General features: G+C 37.1%; 2 protein-coding genes across 2 annotated transcripts in view; both read left to right on the top strand.

The window, feature by feature from the left end:
* The window catches only part of LOC137404706 (transcriptional enhancer factor TEF-1-like), a 67,767-nt gene that overhangs the window by 9,385 nt on the left and 31,920 nt on the right, over positions 1-26,462 (top strand). Inside the window, exons 3-8 of the mRNA XM_068090940.1 lie at positions 10,238-10,487; positions 13,110-13,249; positions 14,337-14,557; positions 18,858-19,071; positions 19,678-19,910; positions 20,973-21,054. Coding sequence (XP_067947041.1) covers positions 10,247-10,487; positions 13,110-13,249; positions 14,337-14,557; positions 18,858-19,071; positions 19,678-19,910; positions 20,973-21,054 — 1,131 coding nt within the window. The 5' untranslated portion in view covers positions 10,238-10,246. The remainder of the gene's footprint in view (positions 1-10,237; positions 10,488-13,109; positions 13,250-14,336; positions 14,558-18,857; positions 19,072-19,677; positions 19,911-20,972; positions 21,055-26,462) is intronic.
* LOC137405182 (general transcription factor II-I repeat domain-containing protein 2-like) lies at positions 568-2,382 on the top strand. The gene has a single exon (XM_068091409.1). The coding sequence runs from the start codon at positions 568-570 to the stop codon at positions 2,380-2,382; it is 1,815 nt and encodes a 604-aa protein (XP_067947510.1).

The following is a 26,462-nucleotide window of genomic DNA, read 5'->3' as shown; positions in this document are numbered from 1 at the left end:
TTTAGTCCAGTGCTGCCCAACGTCCGGCCCGCGGGCCGGATCCGGCCCATGAAGCCTTAGAATCCGGCCCGTGCGTCAGTCTTTAACTTATTCCTGTTATTAACGCAGAAGCTTACAACTGTTATTTTTCTTCGAAGATGATTGGCTACTAATCAATAGTTTTCAGTTTGAAGAATTCAGTAGCGTTAGGTCAAAAATTAGTGTCTTTGCTGACATTGAAAAATTGATAAAAAGTGAAGTATCACAGCGTGTACGATTGATTGATTCGATCGTCGAATCAAAAGCCTCAGGGCGCTCACCTCAGCTGGTTGAAGAAGGACTGCTGGGAAATTACCATAGATATTTCAATAGAAAACGCTGAACTTTTTACCGCTTATTGAAATATCTATGGTATTTTCCACCGAGGCGCGCACGCCTTATTGACTTTCCGCATCAATAAAACTGGCTTTTGAGGTGATTCAATTTCAAATATACTCCAGCACAACCTTTGATAAGGAAGCCTTCTTATACCGATGAGCAAATTACAGTAGTTTCTTTTTCACAATAAATTTCAAATTTTGTTCATCCATGGCGTCGGCTAGAAAAATCAGAAAAGTAGACAAGGAGAATCGCAGGTTTAACGAAGCATGGACAAATTTGTATTTCTTTGTGGAATCAAATGCAAAATGTCTTTGTCTGATCTGTGGTGAAACAGTCGCAGTTCTAAAAGCTGAAAATGTGAAACGGCATTACACATTAAAGCACGCTTCGACCCATAATCGTTATGAAGGAGATCAACGCAAGGAGAAAGCACTTTTACTTCAAAAGAATTTAGTCTCACAACAGAACATTTTTCGGAAAGTAGATGATGAATCGAAAAAGTACGCCAAAGTGAGTTTCGTCATTGCTGAAAAGATTGCACGCAACATGAAACCTTTTTCGGAAGGAGATTTTGTCAAAGAATGTATCACCTCGGCGATTGAAATTCTGTGCCCAGAGAAAGAGAAAGCTATAAAATGTGTTAGCTTGTCGCGTAATACAATAACCCGAAGGATTGAAGAACTGGCCAAAAATACGAAAATGCAGTTGAACGAACTTTGTAAAAACTTCGAAACTTACAGCATTGCCATCGACGAATCTACTGACATTACTGATACACCACAACTGGCGATTTTCGTGAGAGGTGTTGATTCAACTTTTAATATCACTGAAGAATTACTTGCTCTATGCCCCATGAAAGGAAATTGCACGGGTGCTGCTGTTTTCAAAGAAATCGACACTGCACTCGAAAAGGCGGGACTGACTTATGATCGTCTGGTGGGAATTGCTACCGATGGTGCACCGGCCATGATCGGCAAGGAGCAAGGCTTGCGTGGTTTCATCCAAAGAAAACTGGAATCCCTGAATGTGAGTAAAGACCAAATATTGTGGTACCATTGCATTATACATCAGGAATCACTTTGCTCCAAAATCTTTAAGTTTGATCACGTCATGGATAATGTCGTGAAAGCTGTCAACTTCATTAGGAGTCGTGCATTGAATCATCGACAGTTTCGAAATTTTCTCGATGAGATAAACGCCGAATTTTCTGGCATTCCTTACTTTACCGAGATCAGGTGGCTCAGCCGTGGACGTACTTTGAAACGCTTTTACGATATTCGAGAACATGTGGCAGCATTTCTTGAAGCAAAAGGAAATTTATGCATCAATTTTGATGACGACAAATGGATGAATGATTTTTCTTTTCTGGTGGACATTACAGACAAACTGAATGAGTTGAATGTGCGGTTACAAGGAAAAGAAAAACTCATCCATAATTTGTTTGGGGAGGTGACAGCTTTCCAAAAGAAACTGGATTTGTGGATTGCTCAAATTGCTGACAGCAATTATGCCCACTTTCCTTGCCTTCAGAAACAGTCGCACATTTCAACCATGAACCGGGAATTCTTTGTGAGTGAGTTAAAACGGATGCAGGAAGAATTTGCCAGGAGATTTAAGGATTTCCGTGCTTGTGAAGACCAGCTGAAATTTTTTTCAATGCCTTTTGACGTGGATCCTGCTGATGCCCCCGTTGAGCTTCAAATGGAATTGAATGAATTACAAAGTGATTTTGATGTCAAGAGTCAATTTTTAAATAGGAATCTGATGGACTTCTACAAATACGGTCTGCCTCACACTCAATTTCCAAATCTTACATGCTACGCAAAACGCTTTCTCGTTTTGTTCGGTTCGACATGGATGTGTGAATATCTCTTCAGTCGCATGCAATTAATAAAATCGAACAAAAGAAATTCTTTGAGTGACGCTCACCTCGAAGATGAACTCCGACTGGCCTTAACAAATATTCCGGCAGACATCGAAAAGCTTCTTGATGACTCGAAACAATTTCAAGTTTCTCACTGATATTTTCGTTCATTACCGGTTTACATCTAAAATGAAATTGTTTTATTATTGAAATACAAAGCCATTTGAACAATGTTTTTTTTAATCTTGATAAATTGTTGAATTTATTTTATAGAATTTAAGGCACTAAATCAAAATTTCTAATGATCATTTCGTATTCATGTAATATCTGGAGACTATAATCTTTTGATAGCAATAAAAGTAATAGAAATACATGTAGTATCATATGTAGGACCCCCTATGTTTAAATTGAGTTATGAATTATAATTGTATAAAGGGTAATTTCTATAAATAAAAAATACAATCAATATTTACAGTTCTGAATACTTTTCCAAACCATTTCAAATAGTTCTATTAAAGAATGTAAGACTAGAAATGTGAGTCCGGCCCACTGGCGTCATTTTTTTTTAAATCCGGCCCATGTTCGGAAAAGGTTGGGCAGCACTGCTTTAGTCCATTAAAAGGCTAGCTATGTCATTCATACCTAGCGGTATTAGACGCGCGCCCTTATTATGAGACTCAGAAATCGCTGTACAATGACTGAGAAATTTAAACGATTTATAAAGACAAAGCCCAGTGTTTCCATCCGCAATTTAGTTGGTGTTAGGACTGCTACACATTCGGTTATGCTGGTACCAGATGGGCTCTCTCTACCTTTACATCTGCAGGCTTGTAGCTAGAGAATTTCTGAGTTAAGTTTGTTCCTTGTTCTTCGACATGCTTTTCCCTGTGGACATGGCACATGTCGTGCCTCTTCATAAGGTTAGATTTATCTCTCTTGAAAAAATTTTCTTCCATGTATAAAATGTGCTGGTTGTTGTTTAGTTCTGTTGCCATTATTTGACCTCAATGCGTTGCTTGAAAACGTTATTCTCACCTGTTTGTTGTTTTATTTTAGCGAGATATATTTAGCATCTCGCATTAAAATAAAATTAATTTTTCTTCCGATTTAAATCACACCACAAACTCGCAGTTTTTCTGTTAATTATCATAATGCTTGTCCATCGTCGTTTATTGTCAATCATAATAACTCTGAGGCGAGCACTGCGGTGTTTAGTTACGTATAAATCTCTCAACTGAAAGTAAAGCCTACATTGTTAATATGGTTAGATAACCATCTAGCTTGTCAATACTGAATATAAATTGTTAGCTTTGCAGTATTACTAGATGTCTGCACAATGCTACTAGATGTTTCTTCCAAACGGTAGCTGGGAGAGATATTGCTGTATACCGATGTTTGGTTTTTAGCAAGACAATCCCGAGGATGGGTACTATATTAGAATGATTAGTCGTCTTGTTTCTTTTGGACAAGTACATTGTTATGGATCATCTAAAAATATATGAGTTTCTATATATATTATTAATCTACAGGTTTAGTGCTGCCATGTAATTTACTCGATAGGTTTATCGCTGCCGTGTAATTCCAAAAACACGACGTTATTAGAACTACAGTGCACTGCCGGGTTACGATGTCCCTGTTATACATTTTTTCGCCGTTCTATATGGAACTCAATGATTTTTCGTCCTTACCATACCACTTTTTTCGCCATAAAATATCAACAAAAATTTCTATCGAAATTAAAGTTTGATAGTCGGTATACTGAATACACCGTAATAACGAAGATACCAATATGTCATTCGCCGAAATGCCCCTCACAACGGCTGACTGTTGTCGCTGAAAGAAATACGATGCTCTCTCTCAGCTCAACTTTATTCATTATAAGTTGTAGTAAAAACGAAACCGGTGATGAAATTTTAGCCGATGACAAAGTTGAAGTTCAGTTTAGTAAAATACATACTAAAAATCAGCTTTACATATATGTTTAGTAAGCTAATTCATAAAAGTTAAATTTAAAATTTATGTTATACATCTGTCTCAAAGATAAGAGCTCCTTACGGTACGTGCTGCGGATAGTACATTGTAATGTTACATTTTATTGTGGATCATAACCACTAAGTGCACTAAACATTCTAAGGTTACTGTAGGTAACTATAGTTATTAAAGTTTAACATACTATTTTGTTACTAATTTTTAATATGTACAATATGTATATACAGTATTGATGTTTTTTACCATGGGGTATTTGCATTAGATAATTACTATGGTTTCTATAACTCTCTATAGAGGGGTATAGAAACCCATTGCTAGCATTTTCGCTATACGATGCCAACACTGGAATGAATTAAAATCGTATGATGGTGGTCCACTGTAATCATTTCAATCTGAGCGGTTTGAAACGGTTTCCAGCAAAGTAGAAAGTATTAGTTGATGCATTGCCTAGCGCTGAGCAGTCAGTCATTGGTTCTTGCAATTTTATGCTCCAATCTATCACTGGCTTTCCAAGAGTTAGTATAACCTTGAAGCAGATCGAGCGCCAACCAAAGGGTCGAATTTTCATTCACCTGTCGGCTGATGTATACAGTTCGAGTGTAGCCAACTGGGGGTGTTTACTGCATACAATGGTTTTTATTTTCTCTTTGTTGGTTTTGTGATCAGTAAATGTTAGTCGAATAGCTAGAGTGTCATGATACTACACATTGAGCTCAGCAAATTATACATCGGTCAGCAGTCATGATACTACACATTGAGCTCAACAATTATACATCGATCAGCACAAAGTTTGAATGTAACTCAGCCGAAGAACCACTTAACGTAAAACCTCTAATTGAATGCCATGGCGCTCTATTTTGCAACCTTTTCCTCTATAGTGGCGGTCAATTGTAGGTGGCATTCAAATAGAGGTGGCGTTCAAATAGAGGTTGCGTTCAATTAGAGGTTTTACGGTACAAACAATTCATTTTTCGATTACTTGGCTCATTTTGATGATCTTTGATAAAAAATCAACTCATACAAGTTTCATGACTGCATAACACCTACTTTTGAAATCGTTCTTTAACCATGTCCGAATAAAAAAATGCATGTTTGTCTACACAGTGTCGATAAAGTGTGTTTGATGCCACATTCGGATGCGGACCGAAGGTCACCCTTGATCGTCCGACTTTGCGCAGCTTCACGACATTTTCATCAGTTTGAAATAGTGCTGTGCGATATGACACCACATTCCAAAACAATATAATAGCCTGTGAGCTATGTATATCGTTCAGTATCGAATCTTTGGAGTTATGCTTTCTCGATATAGATTATTGTGACGTTTCGCCAAAAGGTACAAGGGCGATAATCGTGTCCAAACTAATACTGTGCTGATATTGAGTCATGAAAGCCGGCGATAACCGATGTTGGTTCTGCCAATCAAACGCAGATATTTATGGTTTTGACATGATAGCGAAAATGTTTATATATACCCGATTACAGAATCGACCTACAAAACGCCCCAAAATGAAATTGTCCTACACAAAATCGACACCTATCGTGCAATATCGTTTTATCACGCAGCACTAGTTTGGAAGATGTTTAGTCAGTATTTTTACAAGCGGTAAATCTGGTTCATGTTGGCTAGGGGTTGTCAGCCACCAATCCCTGGCAAGCGTCCAGGTATATTAAGATATGCTGGTTAACCCCAACATCTGCAAGTCCAAGGGAATATCTAGGGCTGTGGTTCACAAGTCAAATGGCAAATATGGCAAGAATTTTTCTCGCTTGAACTTTACTCTTGTTAGTAGAAAGCATTAAACGCTAGCTGATCAAGTTAGCTTAGTAAATTTGCCACTATGGCAGCTCTAAAAAATATTTCTGTTATCATTTTATTGCCTCGGATTACTTCACAGCAAAACAAGATGGTTAATTTGGCTGATGTAATCTTTTTACCACTGTTTTTAATTTTAAATGTTTTCCTTTCTCGTGTACAGCTCTATATGCCCGTACGGTCACCAGAAAATCATCATCTAAGATTATCTTTTTTGATTAAAAATTTTTTTTCTGATTTATCGCATATTTTTGTTTACCAGGCGAGCCACTCAAGAACTGGTTTGCACGAGCTCGAGCAGCTACTGTCTGGCAACCTCGTAGTTGCTATAAAATGACTCCATCATCAATCCTTTTGCTGAAAACTTTGTACATGCATTTATCTCGATACCTTTCAAAATCTCCCGATAGCCCCAGGAACATGATCAGGGTGTCCTCTGTAGACAGGCAAGCCATTGGTTTGCTGAATATCTCCTGTAGGTGTTCAGTTATGGGATTGTTGCAATAAATGCCATTTACTTCCTTTTTCTACATATAACAAGCTTGCGGAAGGATTGATATTGAGCAATGTCAAGTCTTTCATGCAATTATTATCTTTATTCGAATCTTACTCATACCTTCATTATCACCGTTGTTATGGACTAGCTTGGAGTTGTGACATACTTCAAGACCGACTTCAGCACTCGACTGGTTTGGTTGTTTAGTAGCTTTGTCCAAGTCAGGTTCTAGTTAATGGGTTACCAAATCACATCGCGGCAAGTTGCACTTTCAGAAAATATAGGAGTCTAAGATGTGCTTGTCATTTAGTTATGCTGAATCGTGATATATCGCGAATCATCTATTTATAGACAAATCGCGATAAATATTTAGCCTATTATGTAAAAAAACTTGCAAGTTTTTGTTAATATTTATTTGTGTATTTTAACCTAAAAAGAAACTGTTATGTGTTCGAGATAATTAAACACATTTCATGAATGCCTGTGAAAGACCATAGAATTAGAATTCATGCGTGTGGAAGACCATAGAATGGGCGTATTATCAGACTACAACGCTTGTCACTTTCAGTTCTAGTATCCCTCGCTCTGAAAATTGTCAGGCATGAACTAAATCATCATTACATGGTTATATCGTTTATACGATTGGCGGTATCTCTTCAAATGTTGTGATTTTCAAATCGTGTACTTTCACTATCAATCAATTAAACGCCATATCTTAAAGTTCTACTTGTAAATAGGTATTTGGGTGACCTGGTCTGTTTGTCTGTTTGTCACCAAGGTTTCATGGCCATAGTAAATAATGGGGCAGCATATAAAGTAACAAACCATAGCATTGTCTTATTTTCACTCTTGTTCACAAAACAGATGTTCTGAAAAATGTTAGGATTGAGTTCATGTCCGTAACTAAAGTTGAATGTTTTATTTTTCAAGCTTAAACTCCATTATCTTTGTTGCTGCCCGAAATAACGTAGGCGAGTCTCTACAGCCTTCATACACTGATTGTGGGACTGCCACAGTCGCTTACTCACTCGGTTGATTGGATATGGATTGGATTAAACAAAGTCAATTTTGCGAGGTCCCCTAGACCAACAGACAAATATCCTAATTTTACCTATCAGAAAGATCCATCTTTTATAAGATCAAATCGCTTTTGTTTATAGAAAATGGCTGATCGATAAAGTTATTTATAACAAACATGAACAACTCTTTAAAATGATACATTAAAAATGGAAAATCATTTCTACTGATGGCCGCAGATAGATTGTCTCAGTGTAAGGTGATTAAGGTCGGTATCTGGAACTCTAGTCAGTATTTTTTGTTATTATCCACTGAAGTAGGCTATTCACCACACATCCCAAAACTTCGAACAAGTCTCACTGCAACTGTATCAAGTAAGATCAGTTTATCCGTTGCAGTTTAGCAATCTTTGGCAATTTTTTGTGTTGTGTTAGTAAATTTTAGTGCTTGGCTGCTGGCAGCAGTACTTGACAGCAGTTGCCAGTAAAACTTAGAGGTCAGTTTATTGAAAAAAAATGGCAGTCTTAACTGCAGTGTTTGATGGTTATGGCCGGCAAATACTTATCATAGAATTTTTTTTATTAAAGCAACCATTTCATGTTGTCTGCGTTGCTGACATACTGGAGCAGTCCTCTTCATGAGTACCTCTTATATTGGTACGAGCTGTTTATAGTCTTGACTTTTTTCTGTGAACCCTTACTATTTAACAGATTTAAACCACATACGTCTATTCTCATATACTCATTAGCCATGTGTGCTTTGTCTGAAGCGGTTAGCCAAGTGTGTCATCACCCTTCGTGACATGTTTTTAGACAAAGCACCTTCAACAACCTTGTTTTTTTAGATTTGTCGTTGCGCTGACGTTGTAATATATAGTTATGAGGTGAATTCAGGAGGTAAAATAATTAATCACAAATCTAGTAACTACAATAACTCATGATTATCTCTAATAGCCTATATTGTTTTTGCTAGTATTTATTTTACAAAGATTTAGATTTGTTAAAGCATTATTTCATTGTTACCATGGTAACAATGGTGGCTGCTCCATAAATAGTTATATTAGCCAATGTTGAAATTTAAAAAAAGTTGCATTTGATGCGTCAGTAGTGAGAATGAGTTAACAGCGCTATAACTTACCTTGCAAGTTGTTATAAGCTACGATAGTCACATTTCTAACTCATCTCTCCTAAACATGCCTTAACTAGATTTGATTTGACGATGCATGTAAGGTCTAAGCAAGCCATCGATTGCTCAATGATAGTCATCCTTTGGATTTGAACGATCTTCATGGTCTTCCTTGTTTTACCTTCTAAGAACTCAAAGTACATTTGTCAAGGTAATAAGTAAACAGTTTGTTTTTATTCTAGGTCTTTACGTTATCATGTAAGCCTGGTTTCCATATGACAGCGCAATGATCGTGCGTGGCTCAGTGATCCTGCGCAATGCATTTCTTGGGCTGCGACGCAGTGTTTCCATAGCGCTCGTAGGCGCCATGCTTGCATTGGGCAGTGTAATTTCCTTACTTTTTCATACGGCAGACCGATTTCTTCAGAAAACAGCCCTCCGCTGCCACCTTGCGATGTCATAGGAAAACCAGACTTACTTTCGTTCGGGAGACTGATTTCTTCGGAAAACCCCCCTCTCCGTTTGAATTGTGGGATATGTTGAAAAGGTCGAGCGGTGTATTGTGGGATATATCATCGCGCGCACCCATCGCAAGGATCCATTCTGTTGGATCCTTGCGATCAGCGTAGACACGTCGCGCGATCGTCGCGCATTGACGTTTCCACATCACAGCTAGCCTACGCACGACGTCGTGCGCCTTGTTGCGCGCCTTGCGCTGTCATATGGAAACCAGGCTTTAGTTATGCAGTTCGAAAGTTTATTGATAATCGTAAAGTGTGTCTTTCTAAGAAAGTTTGTGTTTGTTTTTTAATTTATGTTGGAGTTTTATAGCCTCTAATAGCTGCGAATTGCATGGCAAGATGTTGAAATTTTATTGCATACACGGAATGCGCAATTTGGGTGCAGCCAGCTGTCATTCCAAGCCCAGAAATATGTTGTTACATACCAGAAGCTGGGCTACACGCAAATATACACTTGCTTAAAAACTTCAAATAGTTTGTCAGCATTTTTATTTGTAAAATTGTATTTAAGTCTATGCCTTGTATTATCTTATCTCTCTAACCTCTAGAGTATTATAATAGTCCTAACCATTACATTCTAATTATATTCCATATTGTATGAATTTGTGATACGCTGGAAGAAGCGTCTATCCTGTACCTGAGCAACATTATCATACATTTTTGTTGAAACACAGCAAAAGAATAGTATTTTGGCATCATGATTTATATTGCTGTATTTAGGAAATCGGTAGAAAAGTAGAGCTTAATAGTTGAAGTTTTTGGGCTGTGCAAACCATAAGATAGATGGAAATGTTTCCTATTATCAAGTAAACAAGCTATGGAACTGAAAACATTTTATTAAAGTTTCAGAGTTGCCTTCTTTTACCATGTCTCACCTTTACTTGGCTACTGGTTACATTGCATTGTTAGGAACAATGGTGGGCTGCTGTTCATTGTTGTACTTCTTCTATTGATTTAATACAGCGCATAAGTGTTGCTGCCTTCACATCTCTCCTCTTGCCTTAGACGAGTGCACGTCTTTACCTAACCTCGGGCTAATCTTCTCTTGCAAGGTATTAAACATGTCTGCTTCGGCCCCATGGGGCAACGGATCGGGAGTTCCAGCCGGTAGTGAGTCCATCCCCAGTGTCAGCGGTATGAGCAATGGCTCGAAGGAGGACGACGATATGGAAGACGATGGATCAAATGACGCGGAAGGCGTCTGGTCACCAGAGATCGAACAGAGTTTTCAGGAGGCGCTCGCCATCTATCCTCCGTGTGGCAGACGAAAGATTATTCTCTCAGATGAAGGAAAGATGTATGGTAGGTTTTATTGACACTATTATTAGAGCTTAAGTAACTTGGTCATTTTGAGTTCTAAAGGTTACAATTATTCAACCAACTAGAGACGTTTCATGGGTCAGATACAACTTTCTTCCTCATATGCAGTGTTGTTGGCTTCGTAGCATATTTATAAATTTAAAACAGAGCATTGGTTTTCATTATATATAAGATGTATACACGGTTGATCAAGGCTACTTTAATTGTTTAATGAAACGTATGATGAAAAATATTCTCTTACAAGTCACCATGAACCATGTCTATTAGTTGTTGTTAAATCTTATATATAGAATGCTTGTTAGAAGGTTATTTGCGGTAGGGTGCTCTATCGTGTTAATTTCTTTGGCTATTTCAATATTATAATATTGCAGTGTATGCTGTATATCTCAATGCTGTAACAAGGTTTCTCAAATAAAAAAAATCGAAAAGATGACTAATTTAAATTTGCTAGGAAGCTACTTTGGTTTCATACATTCATTTTTCATGCTCATAACCGACCGCTTAACACCGGTATAATCATATCATCTCAGCACTTGGGAATTTTCAAACGATTTTGCTGAGCACCTTTCAGAGCCAAAAATAATGTTTTTCATGAATGACTGGTGGAAACGCGAAGGTCATGGGCAGATAATTTCTTATAATCTTTGTTGTTTATAAGAAATTATCCTGCAGCTGCTCACTGCTCAGTGTGGGCATCACGATATTCTAAGAGTTTTGGGATTTTGTAGTTTTTCGTCTCGTTTTGAATCAGCTGTGTTTTGTGTAAAAGAGTGCAGAAGAGTATTTGAGACATGTGTCCTATGTGAGACATGTGTCTTATGTGTGATATGTGTTTTATGTGTGATATGTCTGCTATCTTTTCTATTATTTACATATTCCTTGCTATTCCATCAATGCCATTCTTATTGGTCTTCTCTATGAGTTGCTGTGGTAGTTGGCTCACTAACCAATCCATTATTGTAATGCGTTGCGGCGTTGCAATGCAAGGCATTGTCTTTGCATGCCCCAGCAAAAATATCTATCTAGAGATGTAATTATTTGTAGCTTGCCAATCTTACAAATAATGGAATGCATCTTTCATCTGTTTGCTTTGTTTTTCCCCATTGGATTGGATAGATTAGGGTAGGTAATTGACTTGTCGTATAATTAAACTTACAAAATCGTTTGGTCAATCATGTTTGGTTGCAAATCATGCTTTGAATCGTCTGAAGTTTTTAAAACCATCGCCAATGCTAGCTCGGACAAGTTCCATGCCTACACGAGGTGGAGGCGTGTATTGCTGGCTAAACTAGGGCATATTTTTTAAGTTTTAGTTCTTTGTTTTAACCTCTGTCTCAAGTTTTGCTGGGGATCTACCGAGTGACCTCGCAAATGTTTTGCTCAATCTTTGATTATTGATAGACAGAGTCATGGTCAATGGAGCGAACAAATTATTGATCTTATCGAAGCGAACTGTCCCGTCACTGCGCACAATTGAGAGTAACGAGTAGATACAAACATTGCGATATTTACCTAAATAAGGCACGGCTAATTATATAACTATCGACTGTGTAGGAATATAGGCTATCGATTTGCATTGTCCGTCGGCGCTAATTAGATTGTTAACACATTTAATGACCATCGGAATGCTGCTTCTTTCAATATTTGCTTTTTTATTCCCTCGAATCAGCTAATTATTTATTCACATCATGTAATTATAGTTCGATTACCGATAGGTAATTGAAAGTCATTTTATGTGTCACTTACTTACGCTTCATTGTTTTCATTATCAGCTGCTCATTGGTCTTGTTGCATTTAAAAGCAATTAATACATGTATATCCTGTTGTTACATGAGCTTCCAGACACAACACAATTTACTCGCCGTTTGAAGACGGTTTAATCCTTTTTAGGTTGTAGGTAAATGAGAAGGTCTTATCTGCTGACAGATATTTATCTGATTATGACCTTTGGTTGGTATGTGACAAATTGGCGTTTTCGTATCATTTTGGATCTTTGTAATAATTAATTAAGCGGTGCATTCTTTAACTAGGCCTAAAACCGTGCCACAATGTTATTCAGCATCCAAAACCATTCAAAGTATCAATTGAAATTTATTTGACGTTTAATTTAAAACAAGTGCACAACTTTCATAATGTTTTAGGGCTTTAATGATTTAAATCACAAACACAAAATGACTAAGTTCAAAACAAACATGGTTTTGTTAAAGTTGTCCTCTCTTTGTTTAAAGTTCTTTTGACATCTTGCCTCTAAGTAAATAAAATAAAATGAATTGTAAATTTAGATTGTCTATTATTTGTATTTAATAAAATATACATGACAGAAACAAGATTAACTTACATGGAGATAGGTTTTTGTGCAGTTTTTCAGAATCTAGCCATGTTGTGATAACTACTCAAACGTTTTGCTTAAATAGATTAGTTTTAAAGTTGTGATCATCGTACTAAGAGGTGGATGGAGCATGATGACACTGCGTCCTATAAAAAGTACAGAGATTTAACCAGTTAGGTTAGGCTACTTGGCAAATGTTGATTATAGAGCATTATGACAAAGCGTTATGGAGTTGTCATCTTTTTTTCTGACACTAGTGTTCTCGATGTTTACAGGTCGTAACGAGCTCATCGCCAGATACATAAAGCTTCGAACTGGAAAGACAAGGTCACGAAAGCAAGTTAGCAGTCATATCCAAGTCCTGGCTAGGCGTAAAACCAAGGACATACAGGGTCAGCTCAAAACTGTTCCTGGAGTAAGCCATTTATTGTCCCCTTTGTTTCTATATAAGTAATGGTTTCATGGCTTTATGTGTTTCTACAGGGATAAACAACATTTGGTTAAATTGTGCTTGTTTGGAGTAAAGTGAGCGAACTGCAGTTTTTATCTAGTGTCTCGCTTGCTGTTTGTATTATTTATAGCTAAGCTTTTGGAGAACTCATTCTTCTTGTTCTCCCTGTCACTTATGTATCATATAATATACGCACTTGTTTACACGGCCATCGCAACACCGCTGCTCTGATCAGTTCATGTTCTGGTTGTTTGCTTTTCTTGCTTTCAATAACAGCCTCTCATAACTTAAGCCAGTGTTGTATGAACACCACAACGCTTTAAAATGTCATTTTGTCTAGGCATTCTCTGGAGATCTTAGGACCTGGATATTTTTTAACTTGGGAGTTGTCTCTTCCACTTAAGAGTGCATTTTGATGAGCAGTTTTTAGAAAGTCCCCTTGTGACACATAACAATTTTGTCAAACAATATTTTGATGACCAGTAAAGACTGCATTTTATAAATGAGTATGTAGTTTTATTCTTTGGTAACAAAATATCTGAATAACTCTGGGCGCATACTAAAATAACAGAGAATATCACTTTCGTTCAGTTTTTTGGCCATTACAATAATGTTATTTTAAAATTGCTTTTATTGGAACAAAATATGGCATTTAATGACTTTTTACCCATGTGAGAGTATCTCTAATATTTAGATAATGCTGGCTCATGAAAATGCATTCATAACTAACACGAGGAGTTGTCTCATGCTGCTTGTTACTACAATGCATTTGTACAACTTCCTATGCAAGCGTTATTCTATGCTTTCTGTCTTATTTGCTCCAATTCCTCTGTTAAACTTTATTTATTATTTTTAACAAGCATCAAGCGGCTGGTCAAATGTGCTTTTTCTTATCCAAAACTACCTGAGATATTTTTTGGAATGTGGACTGCGGGTTGGCTTCTCTTCGCAAGCTATAACCAAGCTTCTTGCGCTCAACAGCTCCATAGCTAAGAGCTTGCTCAAGGCCATCGCGTTTACAGTTGCCTAGTGAACTATTTCGTTTTTACAGTTTCAGTCCACGAAAGAAAAAGCACTTGCCACGCTCAATACAATGTCGTCAGCTCAGATAGTCTCGGCTTCTGCTTTACAGAGGCCGGGTGCGGGTATGTCTCACATGCACCCAAACCTTCCTACGCACCATCCAGGAATGAGGGCGCCATATCCCCAACCACCCCATGCGGGAGGATGGAGTCCTGTGCATGGGGTGGTGCCCATATCACAGAGCCATGAGTATGTATTACCTAAGCCTCCAATGTAAGTCTGTAACCGATGCACACGGTTCGCTTTCACCGCTGTCGGCTGTGATTGGGGTCAGGAGTTCGTTATTGAGCTACTTAATGCCATGGTGTGTCATCTGAAAGTTCTGTCAGATTCACTAGAGTGAAATGTGTTGAGCTGGACAAATCCTACACAAGGTCAATCAGTACTAACATGTTTCTGTTGTCAAACGCATTAATCACACTCAGCAGATTTGTATTAAAAAAACGCTACATAGTAAGCTGGTAGGTTCAAAGTAGTCAAAAGTAGGTCAACAATCGTACAGTAATACTACGACATACGAGCTTACCACGTTCTTAGACTGAGTTGAATGTCAATTTATGTGTGTCTAAAGATACTATTTTCTATATAAAATAGCATAAAACAGGATATTACAGTGGAAAAGTGTGTTTTAACTGTCGTAATTCAGTACCTACGCTAACAAAGTAACAAGTATTTATTTATTGTTAAAATCTTCAGAAAAACTTGACAGCAACTCATTTGGTACACTAAACTTTTGTGACCCTACGTAACAGAAACTTTGAATTTAACTTAAATGAATGTGGCTTACTAAACACACATACTTGAAGTAAGTTTTAATCTTTTAACTTATTTTAATTTAGTCATCTTAATTTTTTATTGTCGATTCGTTTCTGGTTTTGTCTGTTTTGCCTCGCCTTCGCTATTACTTTTAGCCGACCTTATTGAAACTTTTTCAAACTGATGTAACGAAGAAGACTGTTCGATGCTGTTCTCGAAAGCGGTCTCTTGCATACTTGGCCCTATAGTGATTACTATAGATTATAAAGATTACTCGTGTTTCAGGGAAGAAACTTGCTCGGACTTCTGCTCGTATATCGGTTTTGTCGTATGTTGGGGCACTCGTATGGAAGGTATGACTGTACTGCAATGAAGGTTCAATCAAACTTGTGTAATGATGCACTAATACATTATTTTAATTTAACAATAATAGAAGTTGATTATCGCTCACAAAGTGCATCAGCTTATCACGTGCAGAAGAATGAGAAACTTGTCTTGAGCACTGCTTACCGTAAAACCTCTATTTGAATGCCATGGCGCTCTATTTTTGTAAAGGTGGCGGTCAAATAGAGGCTGACGTTGTATTTTTCCATTAGCTCGTCAGAATTTAGGGAAAATAAATGTAACCCTTTTACGGACAATGCGGCATTAAAGGTTGACATAACCATTAAAGGTTGATTTGCAACAAAATTCACATTACAATTATTTGGTATTAAAAGGTTCACCGTGTCTTACTCTGCTGTGTTGTAGGTGAAAATGTGGTTACAAGCTCTTGAAAGCTAAAAAAAATGAACAGTTAATCGCAGCCATCATGAAAGCGACGTAGTTTGGAATATTTTTATTTCAGTGACGTACTCAAACATCGTGGTTATTTTTTTGACATACATGGAATGTTATCACGTGAAATGAAAGGCCAATATAAGACTCAATGCAATAAGGTTTTGTACAACACTTCGGGCTTTACCAGAAAGCTCTTATCAACTATAGATGCTCGCAACTTTGCTACGCTAGTTATGTTTCAGCTTTGTCTAATCATCAAGTCGTAATCGGATCATATGACCCATAGTTCCTGCCAAATAGCGCGAACAATATCTGCAGCATTTTCGACTATCACAGGTGACCAACAGGCTCCTCATGTTTATCTGAGGATGATATGCACTCTTTCAAGCTAACGTTAAAAAATTTAACGAATTTTTACGGTAGGTTTTGAGATATCAGTGCTCAAAGTGACAGAATGACAATTACGATGAAATAGTCGCGTAAGGACAATAGACATGGTTTTATTGAATTCGTGAAGTATATTTGTGAAAATATTTCGACAAATGAGGTTCCATGAAAGTGTAAACAAAAGCCATCGTGTTCAACTACGACCCATTTTGAGCCGTTTTGGAAAGGGATTCCAATCCACGGCAGTTTCGTGATGCCCGCGATTAACTGTTCGTTTTTTAGCTTTTAAAAGCTTGTAATCACATTTCCAACTATTTTGCACCTACAACACAGCAGAGTAAGACACAGTGAACCTTTTGATACCAAATAACTGTAATATGAATTTTGTTGCAAGTCAACCTTTAACAATGTAGCATAAAGCTCATTGCACTCATTGATATGTTTGCTACAGTTTGCGGCCTAAACTGGCTCTTTATATGCGATTGAAGAGGAGTTATGAGTATCGATCCATTGTAAGCCGTGTTAAGATAATTGCAAGGATGCTATCAAATAGTATGCAATAAATCTGCAAATTTATAAGTTACATAATAATAATAATCTATCAAATGCTACAAACATACATAATCAATGACAAGTGACATAAACAAACTATACATAAAATACATGCAGAAACAAATATTAACATTGTTGAAACAAAAATGTTTGCATCGTTTGCTCGGACAGTTGCGTTCAAATTGTTGCTTTCGATGGAACAAATATCTGGCTTTTCAATACCTTCCACACTGTTTTCTCACCTCAAATCTTCTGCACCGCTGAACTAGGCGATATTAGTGTCCAAACAATTTTTTACGCAGTGCATTTCGCACAAATGATAAACTTAGCCGCATCGCTAAGCACAACTTGTAGCCTAAAACCAGTTGCTCATATACCATTGTGAGTGTAAACCGTTTTTCACACATGTCGAAGTATCAAAATCGCGTTAAATAAAGAACTTCTATTAACCTGATAAAGTTATTAATTATTTTTATTGTGTTGCTTTCAAAGTTTCAACAAAAGAAAACAAAACTTTGGAGTTGAAAAATGTACTATAGTACGAACAGAAACAACGAAAGAAATAATTGTTCTGAGTCATAATTAGTAGTACCGTTTTGTGGACACTTTTCTACTGATCCATTGCTATGATGGGTTTGTAAAAATCAAAGGATGTCAAAGTGGCGGTCAAATGGAGGTGGCGTTCAATTAATGGGTGGCGTTCAATTAGAGGTTTTACGGTAATTCCATGTTAGAGAGCTTCTCCAAACTATGGTTGGGCTAGAAAAATAGAACATTGAAGACAACTACTAAAATGTTAAAATGGTATTCTAGAAATAAAATAAGAAAATTGGAAGCGCTAAATTTATATCTCAGTAGGTTTGAGAGCAGCATGTCCTGATTTGACATTATTCATCACCATGGACTAAATTAGCTCTAACAAAGTTCAAATTGAATTAACCTTGATTAAACTTTTAAATTATTAGTCCAGATTGATACATGGAGCTCAAGTGATTGGCAGCTACAGGTGACAGAGGGTGTCACACTGACTCATTCATGCACTCTTGAGCTCATCCTTCCATTGAGCCTGTTCAAATGCTTGACCGCTCGTTTCAGTTCTCTCCAACTCTGTTGGCTTTTTGTTGCTCTGCTGTTCATCGTTGCTTTCTTCATTCATATACCGTACTTTTTGGACTATTACCTACACCCTTATATAAGTCGCATCTGCTTTATTTTCCAAAAAACGATAATAAAACAATACTTAGGCCGCACCTTTTGTATAGGCTGCAGAACTCAAGACGGTGCTGTTTAACACGGCAGCAACTTTGCTGGCAAAAATAGAACAGTGCCGTTGGGCACTGTTCCGTATTAACCAACGCTTTTTAATCCAGTGCTTAACGGAACAGTACCGTCAGGCATTGTTTCATTTTTTCTTTCTCTGCTAGAGGCGCACTAACCGGAGATTCCGGTTAATGCGTCCTAGCGGTGAAAGAAAAACCACAGATTAGCTGCACCCTTATATAAGCCGCATGGCTCAAAACATCAAAAAAAAGTAGCGGCTAATAGTCCGAAAAGTACGGTAGGTCAACTTAGTTAAGCTACGCGTTTGTTAAACAAATGTGCCCTATACTTGTTACTACACGACTCCAAGGTCATGGATTTTTTTAATAAGTGTCATTCTTACACTCAAGTGTATGGTTGTGTCCATGCGTGTGTGCATGTATCACAGTACAATGTAGTTGACTGCTTATATTGCAGTACCATATAACATTTGGTGTATTTAATTTAACAAAATAAACGAATAATTTGCTTCAAATATTGCCAGTACTTTAATTTTTAAGGAATGACAACATACTTGCTGCGTTTGTAAAATAAAAACGCAAATATTCAAAAATCACAAAAAAATATAGCAAAATATTTAAGGTTTTATTGTTCTGCTTGTAAAACCCGTGAGTGAGGCAGAAGATGACAACTCCGCTAGTGTACTTCATATTAGCTAATTGCTATCATACGAGCATTATATCTTGTCTTGTAGGCTCAAGCCAGGCTACACAAATGGCGGATACGGCGGTAACACCATGATGGACATTAAGCCTTCAATCAACCCTCATATGGTGGCCGTCTCATCCGCCGGACCAATATCACCTTCGAGCGGAGGCGAGGCTTGGGAAGGTCGAAGCATTGCCGGCCCTAAGCTCCGACTCTGCGATTTCTCAGCCTTTCTTGAGCAGCAGCGGGATGCTGAAACAGTAAGGCAGCGATTAGTAGGCCAGGGTTGTAGTACAGCCTCAGCTCTTAGCAATTCACTGTTTTTAACTTCTAAATGTGTGCGGGGTTTACTACAGGGTTATAGTAGCAAGAATCATATATTCTAACAATTCTATACAATTTTTTTCCTATTTATTGGGTGTTTGTGCTGAAAAAATTCCATGTTCAGGTATATTTTGGTATCACCCGAGTCAGATATGAACGCTTCGCATTGAACTACTCATAGCGGGAGAAAGAAATTCTTGGTACAAAAGGTATAGGGTGGTAAGTTCTTGCATCAGCATTATAAATTGTGGGTTTGCTTGCTAAATATAACTGGATTTTGAAGAATTCTCCTTCACCACAAACACCTGTTTTTGGATTTGAAACCAAATTTGCATAAATCTCAAATCACTCGAGTGGAAATTTCTATTTTGGTAAGAGTTTTTAGATATAAACAATTCAATTAAATCGTTAGATGATTGCTTTGTAATGTCCTGTGGGGGGGGACGAGCATTGCTGTTGTGAGCAGGGGAAAAGCCCTTTGCTGTCAGATGAACAGGCTGATATCATGTAGGCAGGTGAACGAGCATACCTTTTTTGGGCAGGTGAACAAGCACATATTTGTCCAGCTCGGTGGCACAGTACCAACCTTTGCGGATCCTCAGCTCGAGGTTGTTGACATCCGACAGATATATGACAAATTCCCCGACAAGAAAGGCGGTTTAAAGGACCTGTACGAGAAGGGGCCAGCCAATGCATTCTTTCTAGTCAAGTTCTGGGCCGACCTGAACACGAATGTGCCGGAGGAGAGCGGTGCTTTTTATGGCGTCACTAGCCAGTTAGTATTCCTTAAAGTTGTTTATTTAAAGGTTGATTTGCAACAATATTCACATTACTGTTATTTCATATCAAAAGATTCACCATGTCTTACTCTGTTGTGTTGTGGGTGCCAAATACGTGGAAATGTGATTACAAGCTCTTAAAAGCTCAAAAACGAAAAGCCGCCAGAGATTGGAATCTGTTTATTTCTCTGACGTTGTCATTACAGTTTGGTTATCGTCTTGTCATGTGATGTTTTCACGTGAATTGAAAGGCCAATAAAAAGCTCAATGTAAAACTTATCGTAGTACTAGTTTATGACAAACACTTCGGGTGTTACCGAAGAACCCATATCAAATATAGATGCTCGCTACTTTACAGTTTTGTTTCGGCATTATTCAATCGTCAAGTCGTAATCTGATCACGTGACCCGATACTTCGCAAAGTTAAGTAAGATAAGTAAGTTATAAGATATCAGTGCTAAAAGTGACAGCATTACAATGACGATAAAACAGACGCGTAAGAACAATAGACATGGTTTTATTGAATACGTGAAGTATATTTGTGAAAATATTTCAACGAATGAGGTTGCATGAAAGTGTAAACAGAAACTATCCTGTAACAGCTACGTCCCATTTGAGCCGTTTTGGAAAGCGACTTCAAATTACGGCGATCTCGTGTGGCTGCGATTAACTGTTCGTTTTTTAGTTTTTAAGAACTTGTAATCACATTTCCATATATTTTGCACCTACAACACAACAGAGTAAGACATGGTGAATCTTATGATACCAAATAACTGTAATGTGAATTTTGTTGCAAGTCAACCTTTAAAGATGAGGTTAGGTATCATAGCATAGGTGTGACATTCTACCGTATTCATCTTTCCTGAACATCTGGTAGCAAAATAATATCATATAAACATTTATTTTTGGGCATCAGAAGTCATAGGATCGCGTAATCTGGCCAAGTGTAGTTATTTGATCCGTGGCTTGATGTACTGTGATATTTTATACTGAATATTTGGGAGTTGTAAGCACAATCTAGGGACCATGTCGATTGTTTGGAGTTGTTCCCCTTGTAGGTATGAAAGTGCCAAGCAGATGACCATCAGTTGCTCAACTAAAGTGTGCTCATTTGGGAAGCAAGTAGTCGAAAAGGTTGAGGTTAGTGACACTCGTCCCATCTCATGTACAGGCTTGTCTGTAAGTTCACTCTGGCTATCTCATCTTCTATTTCTATGTTATGCTACTCCCAAATGCATTTGGTCATTAGAAGGCAACTCCATATACACAGTAAATTTACCTTTACAAGTTGAAGTCAGATCAGTTATGCCGTAATTTCATTTTAAATCAAGTTTGTTTTTAAATTTTTAGGTCTCGGAAATTTTTTTATTGCTAATTTGAATGAAAAAGCTTTCCAGCCATATATTATATGATTTTATACCTGATACACTGTGAAGAAAGACCGAATTTGCTTCACAGGTTGCTGCATTCCAAAAAGAATGTCATATTCTCTGACATACTACTAATTAATATCAAATCATGTGAATCTCATGGAAAGTATCAATTACAAGTTGCTTCAATTTCAAGTGTAAATGTGGAGTTGTATACTCAATGACCGTGCATTAGCATTCCTGCTTTGCATCATTTTCCTATCTGTTCTTTAAACATACATGCCTTCTGTTGCGGCATTTTTTGTCGCCTCTCACTTCTTTATCCCTGATTGTTATAAGTGAGTGTGACTCTTCACAGATATTGATAACATAGGTTAAAACAGTGCTAGCCATGGATGCATTGCATGGGCGTATGCATTTCAGAAGTGTTTAATAATTGACAACAATTGTTTTTAAAAAAGATGGATTGAACAAAATCTTTCACAAGATCCATTTAATCAAAGTTAATTAGATTCAAAGTTGGTAATCGTATTCTCTTTAAACTAGTTGAGAATGTAGAGGTTTGAGTACATGCAAACTCAAAGTTGGCAAAGGCATAGGTTGATGGAAATCAAATGTTCTAGACTATATGTGCTTAAAATGTCTAATAAATGGACGGAAATTATACCATTTGAGATTTATGAAGCTATTGCGTTTTTCTTCACATCCTGTTACTGTCAGAAGCCTATCATGGCACCATTTTTCTATGACTATTAGTAAAAATAGCTGGCCTTTGGGTGTTAGATTCTTTTGGCAAACATAGTTGGCTGCACATCGCATTGTCCGAGTAGGTAATGCGTGTAATTAGGACCTCAGAAGATCAGCTGAAGATCAGCTCATCAGCCTACAGTACATGCATGTATGAACAGTAAGTCAGTACACGTACTTTTATTGGAAGGCCAATACTTGACATTTTAAAACAGTTGTACAGGGAGCACTCTATTCTAGAGGTACAGGAAACACGCTATATTAGTTGTATAGGAAGCTAGGAGATACTCTATATGATGATAGAGTGTCGAAACTGAGTTTTTAATTAAAAAATGAGAGAATTGAACTTTCCATTCCTTTAGATATGATTAAAGACTGCTAAACAATCGGCTTCGTTTTTTAAACAACTTTAACCTTGTAATAAATCTTCTATTGGCTATTCAAGGCAAAAACACTTTCAAACAAATTTTTTCTGAAAAGTATTGAAAGTAAGACCACACCTGCATTTTACCTTCTAGCCAAAAGAGCATTTCTAAAGGTTTTGTTAGATGAAATACTGTTTATAGCATAAACTAATAGACCAATAGAATAATTCACTTTAGCAATTTAAAGAAGAACCTACACAAATATTTTGTAGATTTTATCAGAAAGTATCAATATTTTTTATATCATTAGCAATTGTCTTTGATGTTTGAGGTGATCTTACTACCAGGATGTTTCTAGATTAAAATTGACAAAACGTGATCGCGGTAAAAATGCTCAGAAAAGAATACACGCGAAATGATGTAGTTGTTATCATTGTTATAGTTGATATCGGCTATTGTCTTCGAGTTGCGGCATTACCTGTCTCTAGTCTGTTGGTCTCTTTGCAACTATAGACATCATAGATACAGTTTCACTTGATTTGAGCATTTTAATCGCGATCAAGTTTTGTTGATTTTAATCATAAAACATCCTGACTTTCAGATCACCTCAAACATCTAAAACAATTGCAAATGGTCGAGAAATCCTGATACTTTTTGATAAACTTTACTTAAATTGTTGCATAAGTTCATGTTTAATAAATCTGTAAATAATGAAATAATTTAGATATGAAATTTACATGAAATATTTTCAATACTTTGATATTTTCTTTTTTTTTAAACTGCAATACCAGCATATTTTAATCATCCAACAAGTTAGTACAGTGTTGTAATGTGTAGAAGTTAGCACGGTGTTGTAGTGTGTAGAAGTTAGCACGGTGTTGTAGTGTGTAGAAGTTAGCACGGTGTTGTAGTGTGTAGAAGTTAGCACGGTGTTGTTATGTGTAGAAGTTAGAACGGTGTTGTAATGTGTAGAAGTTAGCACGGTGTTGTAGTGTGTAGAAGTTAGCACGGTGTTGTAGTGTGTAGAAGTTAGCACGGTGTTGTAGTGTGTAGAAGTTAGCACTGTGTTGTAGTGTGTAGAAGTTAGCACGGTGTTGTAGTGTGTAGAAGTTAGCACGGTGTTGTAATGTGTAGAAGTTAGCACGGTGTTGTAATGTGTAGAAGTTATATTACATTGCTGTACATATAGTAACAGATTTATCAGTGACTTTGTTCTTTTGTCGACATCCGTTCTTTCATATATATTTAGAATGTTTTGTTTTGATATGGAGTGACATGTTGTGGAATTAGTAGTTGCGATTCCTCTGTTCGCAAGCGATGACAAGACTGGGTTATATAATGAGTGTTTGACATTTTCTCGGCAAGCAGATGGCATGCATAGTTGTTCGTCAGTAACCTCAGGTTTTATCTTGTAGTGAACTGTTTAGTGTATTTAGTTCTCACATAAGAAACTCCTAAATGCGCTATCTTATCTGCTTTTGTGTGACAGATAGAAAGTTTTTATGTCTTTCATCACATGTTTTTGTGTCAAGGAAAACTTGTGAACTCGTGAGAGATTACTGATATCACATATCATGTGTCTTACGATTGCTGTTCATGAGAAATCTAAGTTACTTGACATTTCATCATATTGTGGAACAACATTTCTGGTTGAAGCATCTAAAGCATGTATTTTACATCAATACCGGTACTTCTGCTCTGTAAGCCTAAAGCATTATTAAAAATTGTCAGTTTATGAGTATATTTTTGTGTTGATTAATTAATCAGGTATGCCAGTGCAAAATTAAATGCTTTTTTATAGGTGAAATGGAAAACATTATTTGGAATAAATCCAAGAAATTGTGGTAAATTATTAGCGGGGCTAGCAGTTCAATTGCACCAGGCATCTCACGATGTGTAGTTCCGTAAGCTTAAACTAGTAGAAGTAGTTGAGAAGTAGGTTGTCAGTAAACTGGAAAAGTAGAAAATTGTTTGCTACAGTCCATAAAAAAGTTGTGTGGTTGATGTTGTGGAATAGCAGGTATTAGTCACTCTGAACAAGAAGATGAAGCACTTGCATGCTCGTGTATAGACTCGGTGGTAGATAAATGTAGTCTGAGAATATGAAAAGTGGAAGGTCCATGAATACTAACACACTGGCATCGAGAAACAAAAGGCTTGTTCATGTTTGTCGATATTTGAGTGGAGCTTTAACAAGTTCAAATATCGTTTGCTAACAGTATGCATGTTTTGCTAGTTCCTGGCAGCGTAAGAAACGTGATGATACTTGATGATACAATGTCTGCTTGGCCAGCTGTTATAATTTTTACCCATGATGGTGTGAATAGGTGATGCTGACGATGCTGACGTGGCCTTGCTTAAATGGCACTGTTTTGGGAAATATATGTGATCGTGCCCAGTGGCAGCGACTAAAAATGTGATGACTCTGGCAGGTTACAAGAGAAAACAAAAACACTTGCCTGCCAGTGTCAGTTTGATTTCACAGTATGAAGGCAGCTGACAAACCTTTAATTGGTGGGTATTACATGGCATCTATGAATTGTGCTGTCCCTATCTCCAAAAACCTCTCTAATCGGCTAACATGAACTATTCATGGCATTCTAATAACTGTATCGCTGATACCGGTCAAGTTGCGACTTCATTTTTTAAATTTATATTTCCTCGCAAAAAACTGCGTAAAAAAGTGTGCTGAGAACGTTTTCGCTTTACCAAACGTGTATCTTGTTTAGCGCGTAGGCTCACTGCAATATAATTCCTTATCAACAAGTCATTGTTTTCTGCTCAGATTTTTAAATGCAAAATTAGGGGGCGGTTGGAGACTTGGGGGGCGGTTGGAGATTTGGGGGGCGGTTGGTTTGAATTGTGGCTAGACACGTGTCCTGATTATTTACCTGCTTCCAGAGTCTGTTCCCTGGCTGAAAAAACAAAACCCAGCAGAATTATATTTTTATTATATTTCAATATAAATTTGCAGTAATATGAATAACACATTTTGACGCATATTCGGCGAATATTTCAAGTTCTCAATAAGATGATGAACTGCAGAGATTACACATATTCTATACAACATTGTGTGCAGCTAGTCTTCTCATTTACCTTGTAAAAGTTCCCATTTACTCGGTTTCATGCTTCGCATGAATTCGGAGTTGCTTCCACTCTGAACCATAGAAACGATAAAATCCAAACGGGTTCCACGTCATTTCGCTTGGAAAAATTTGTGTGAAAGTATTCGAAGTGAGACTACTATTGGTCGTCACAGAAACACTCACTGCGGATGGATTCGAATTGGCAATACCCAGTTAAGCTCTCCCCAGTGGATGTAACAAATTAAGCACATTTAATCACACTACCACGCTGGTATGTTATAGCTACTATTATGACAAGGTTAAGGTTGTTTATAGGACAATGATGAGATAATTACCTTTTTATTTATTTTATTAACTTATTCATTATATAACTGAACCTACTGATTGCACAGATTCTCACTGCGCTGGTGCCGACTTCTTCCAAGTTTTAACTCTTCTAGTATAGAAAGTTCTTTTTTACTACGAGTGATTGTCGTTTATGGGATCTTTGAAGTAATAACTGTATAACTGGGAGCAGTGAATTCTTTTGCTGTTTTGTTGTTTTGCTCTTTTGCTCCTACTTTTACAAGTAGGCTTGCCGCTTTCTAACAAATTTTCTTTCGAGGATTACATCGCTTGTCTTGAAAAAATTGATGAAGTGAAACTGAATCATTGAAACGTTAGGGCGAGAATTCATGGGCAGAGGTCAACTCTGAATCCATTTGAAACATGAAAACCCGTGAATGACTGAATTCGTGAATTCTGTTGAATAGGTTTAAAATCACAAATTGATGTTAAAATCAATCACCAATATGCAGATGTTGGCCAATGCTTCTCCTTTTAACAATACATATACAATAGTCTACATACAGTATGTTACATTTATATTATATACATAAACACAGTGATTTGAACGTGATACTTTATAGTGAACTCAATTTATTGATATTGCTCATTGTTTGATTAACTCACTATTTTCAACATTATTCATTATAATACAC

The sequence above is a fragment of the Watersipora subatra genome, chromosome 9, assembly GCF_963576615.1.
Source record: "Watersipora subatra chromosome 9, tzWatSuba1.1, whole genome shotgun sequence".
Taxonomy (NCBI): Eukaryota; Metazoa; Bryozoa; class Gymnolaemata; order Cheilostomatida; family Watersiporidae; genus Watersipora; species Watersipora subatra.
The sequence above is the reverse complement of the archived record's forward strand: the minus strand, read 5'-3'. Positions and strand labels throughout refer to the sequence as shown.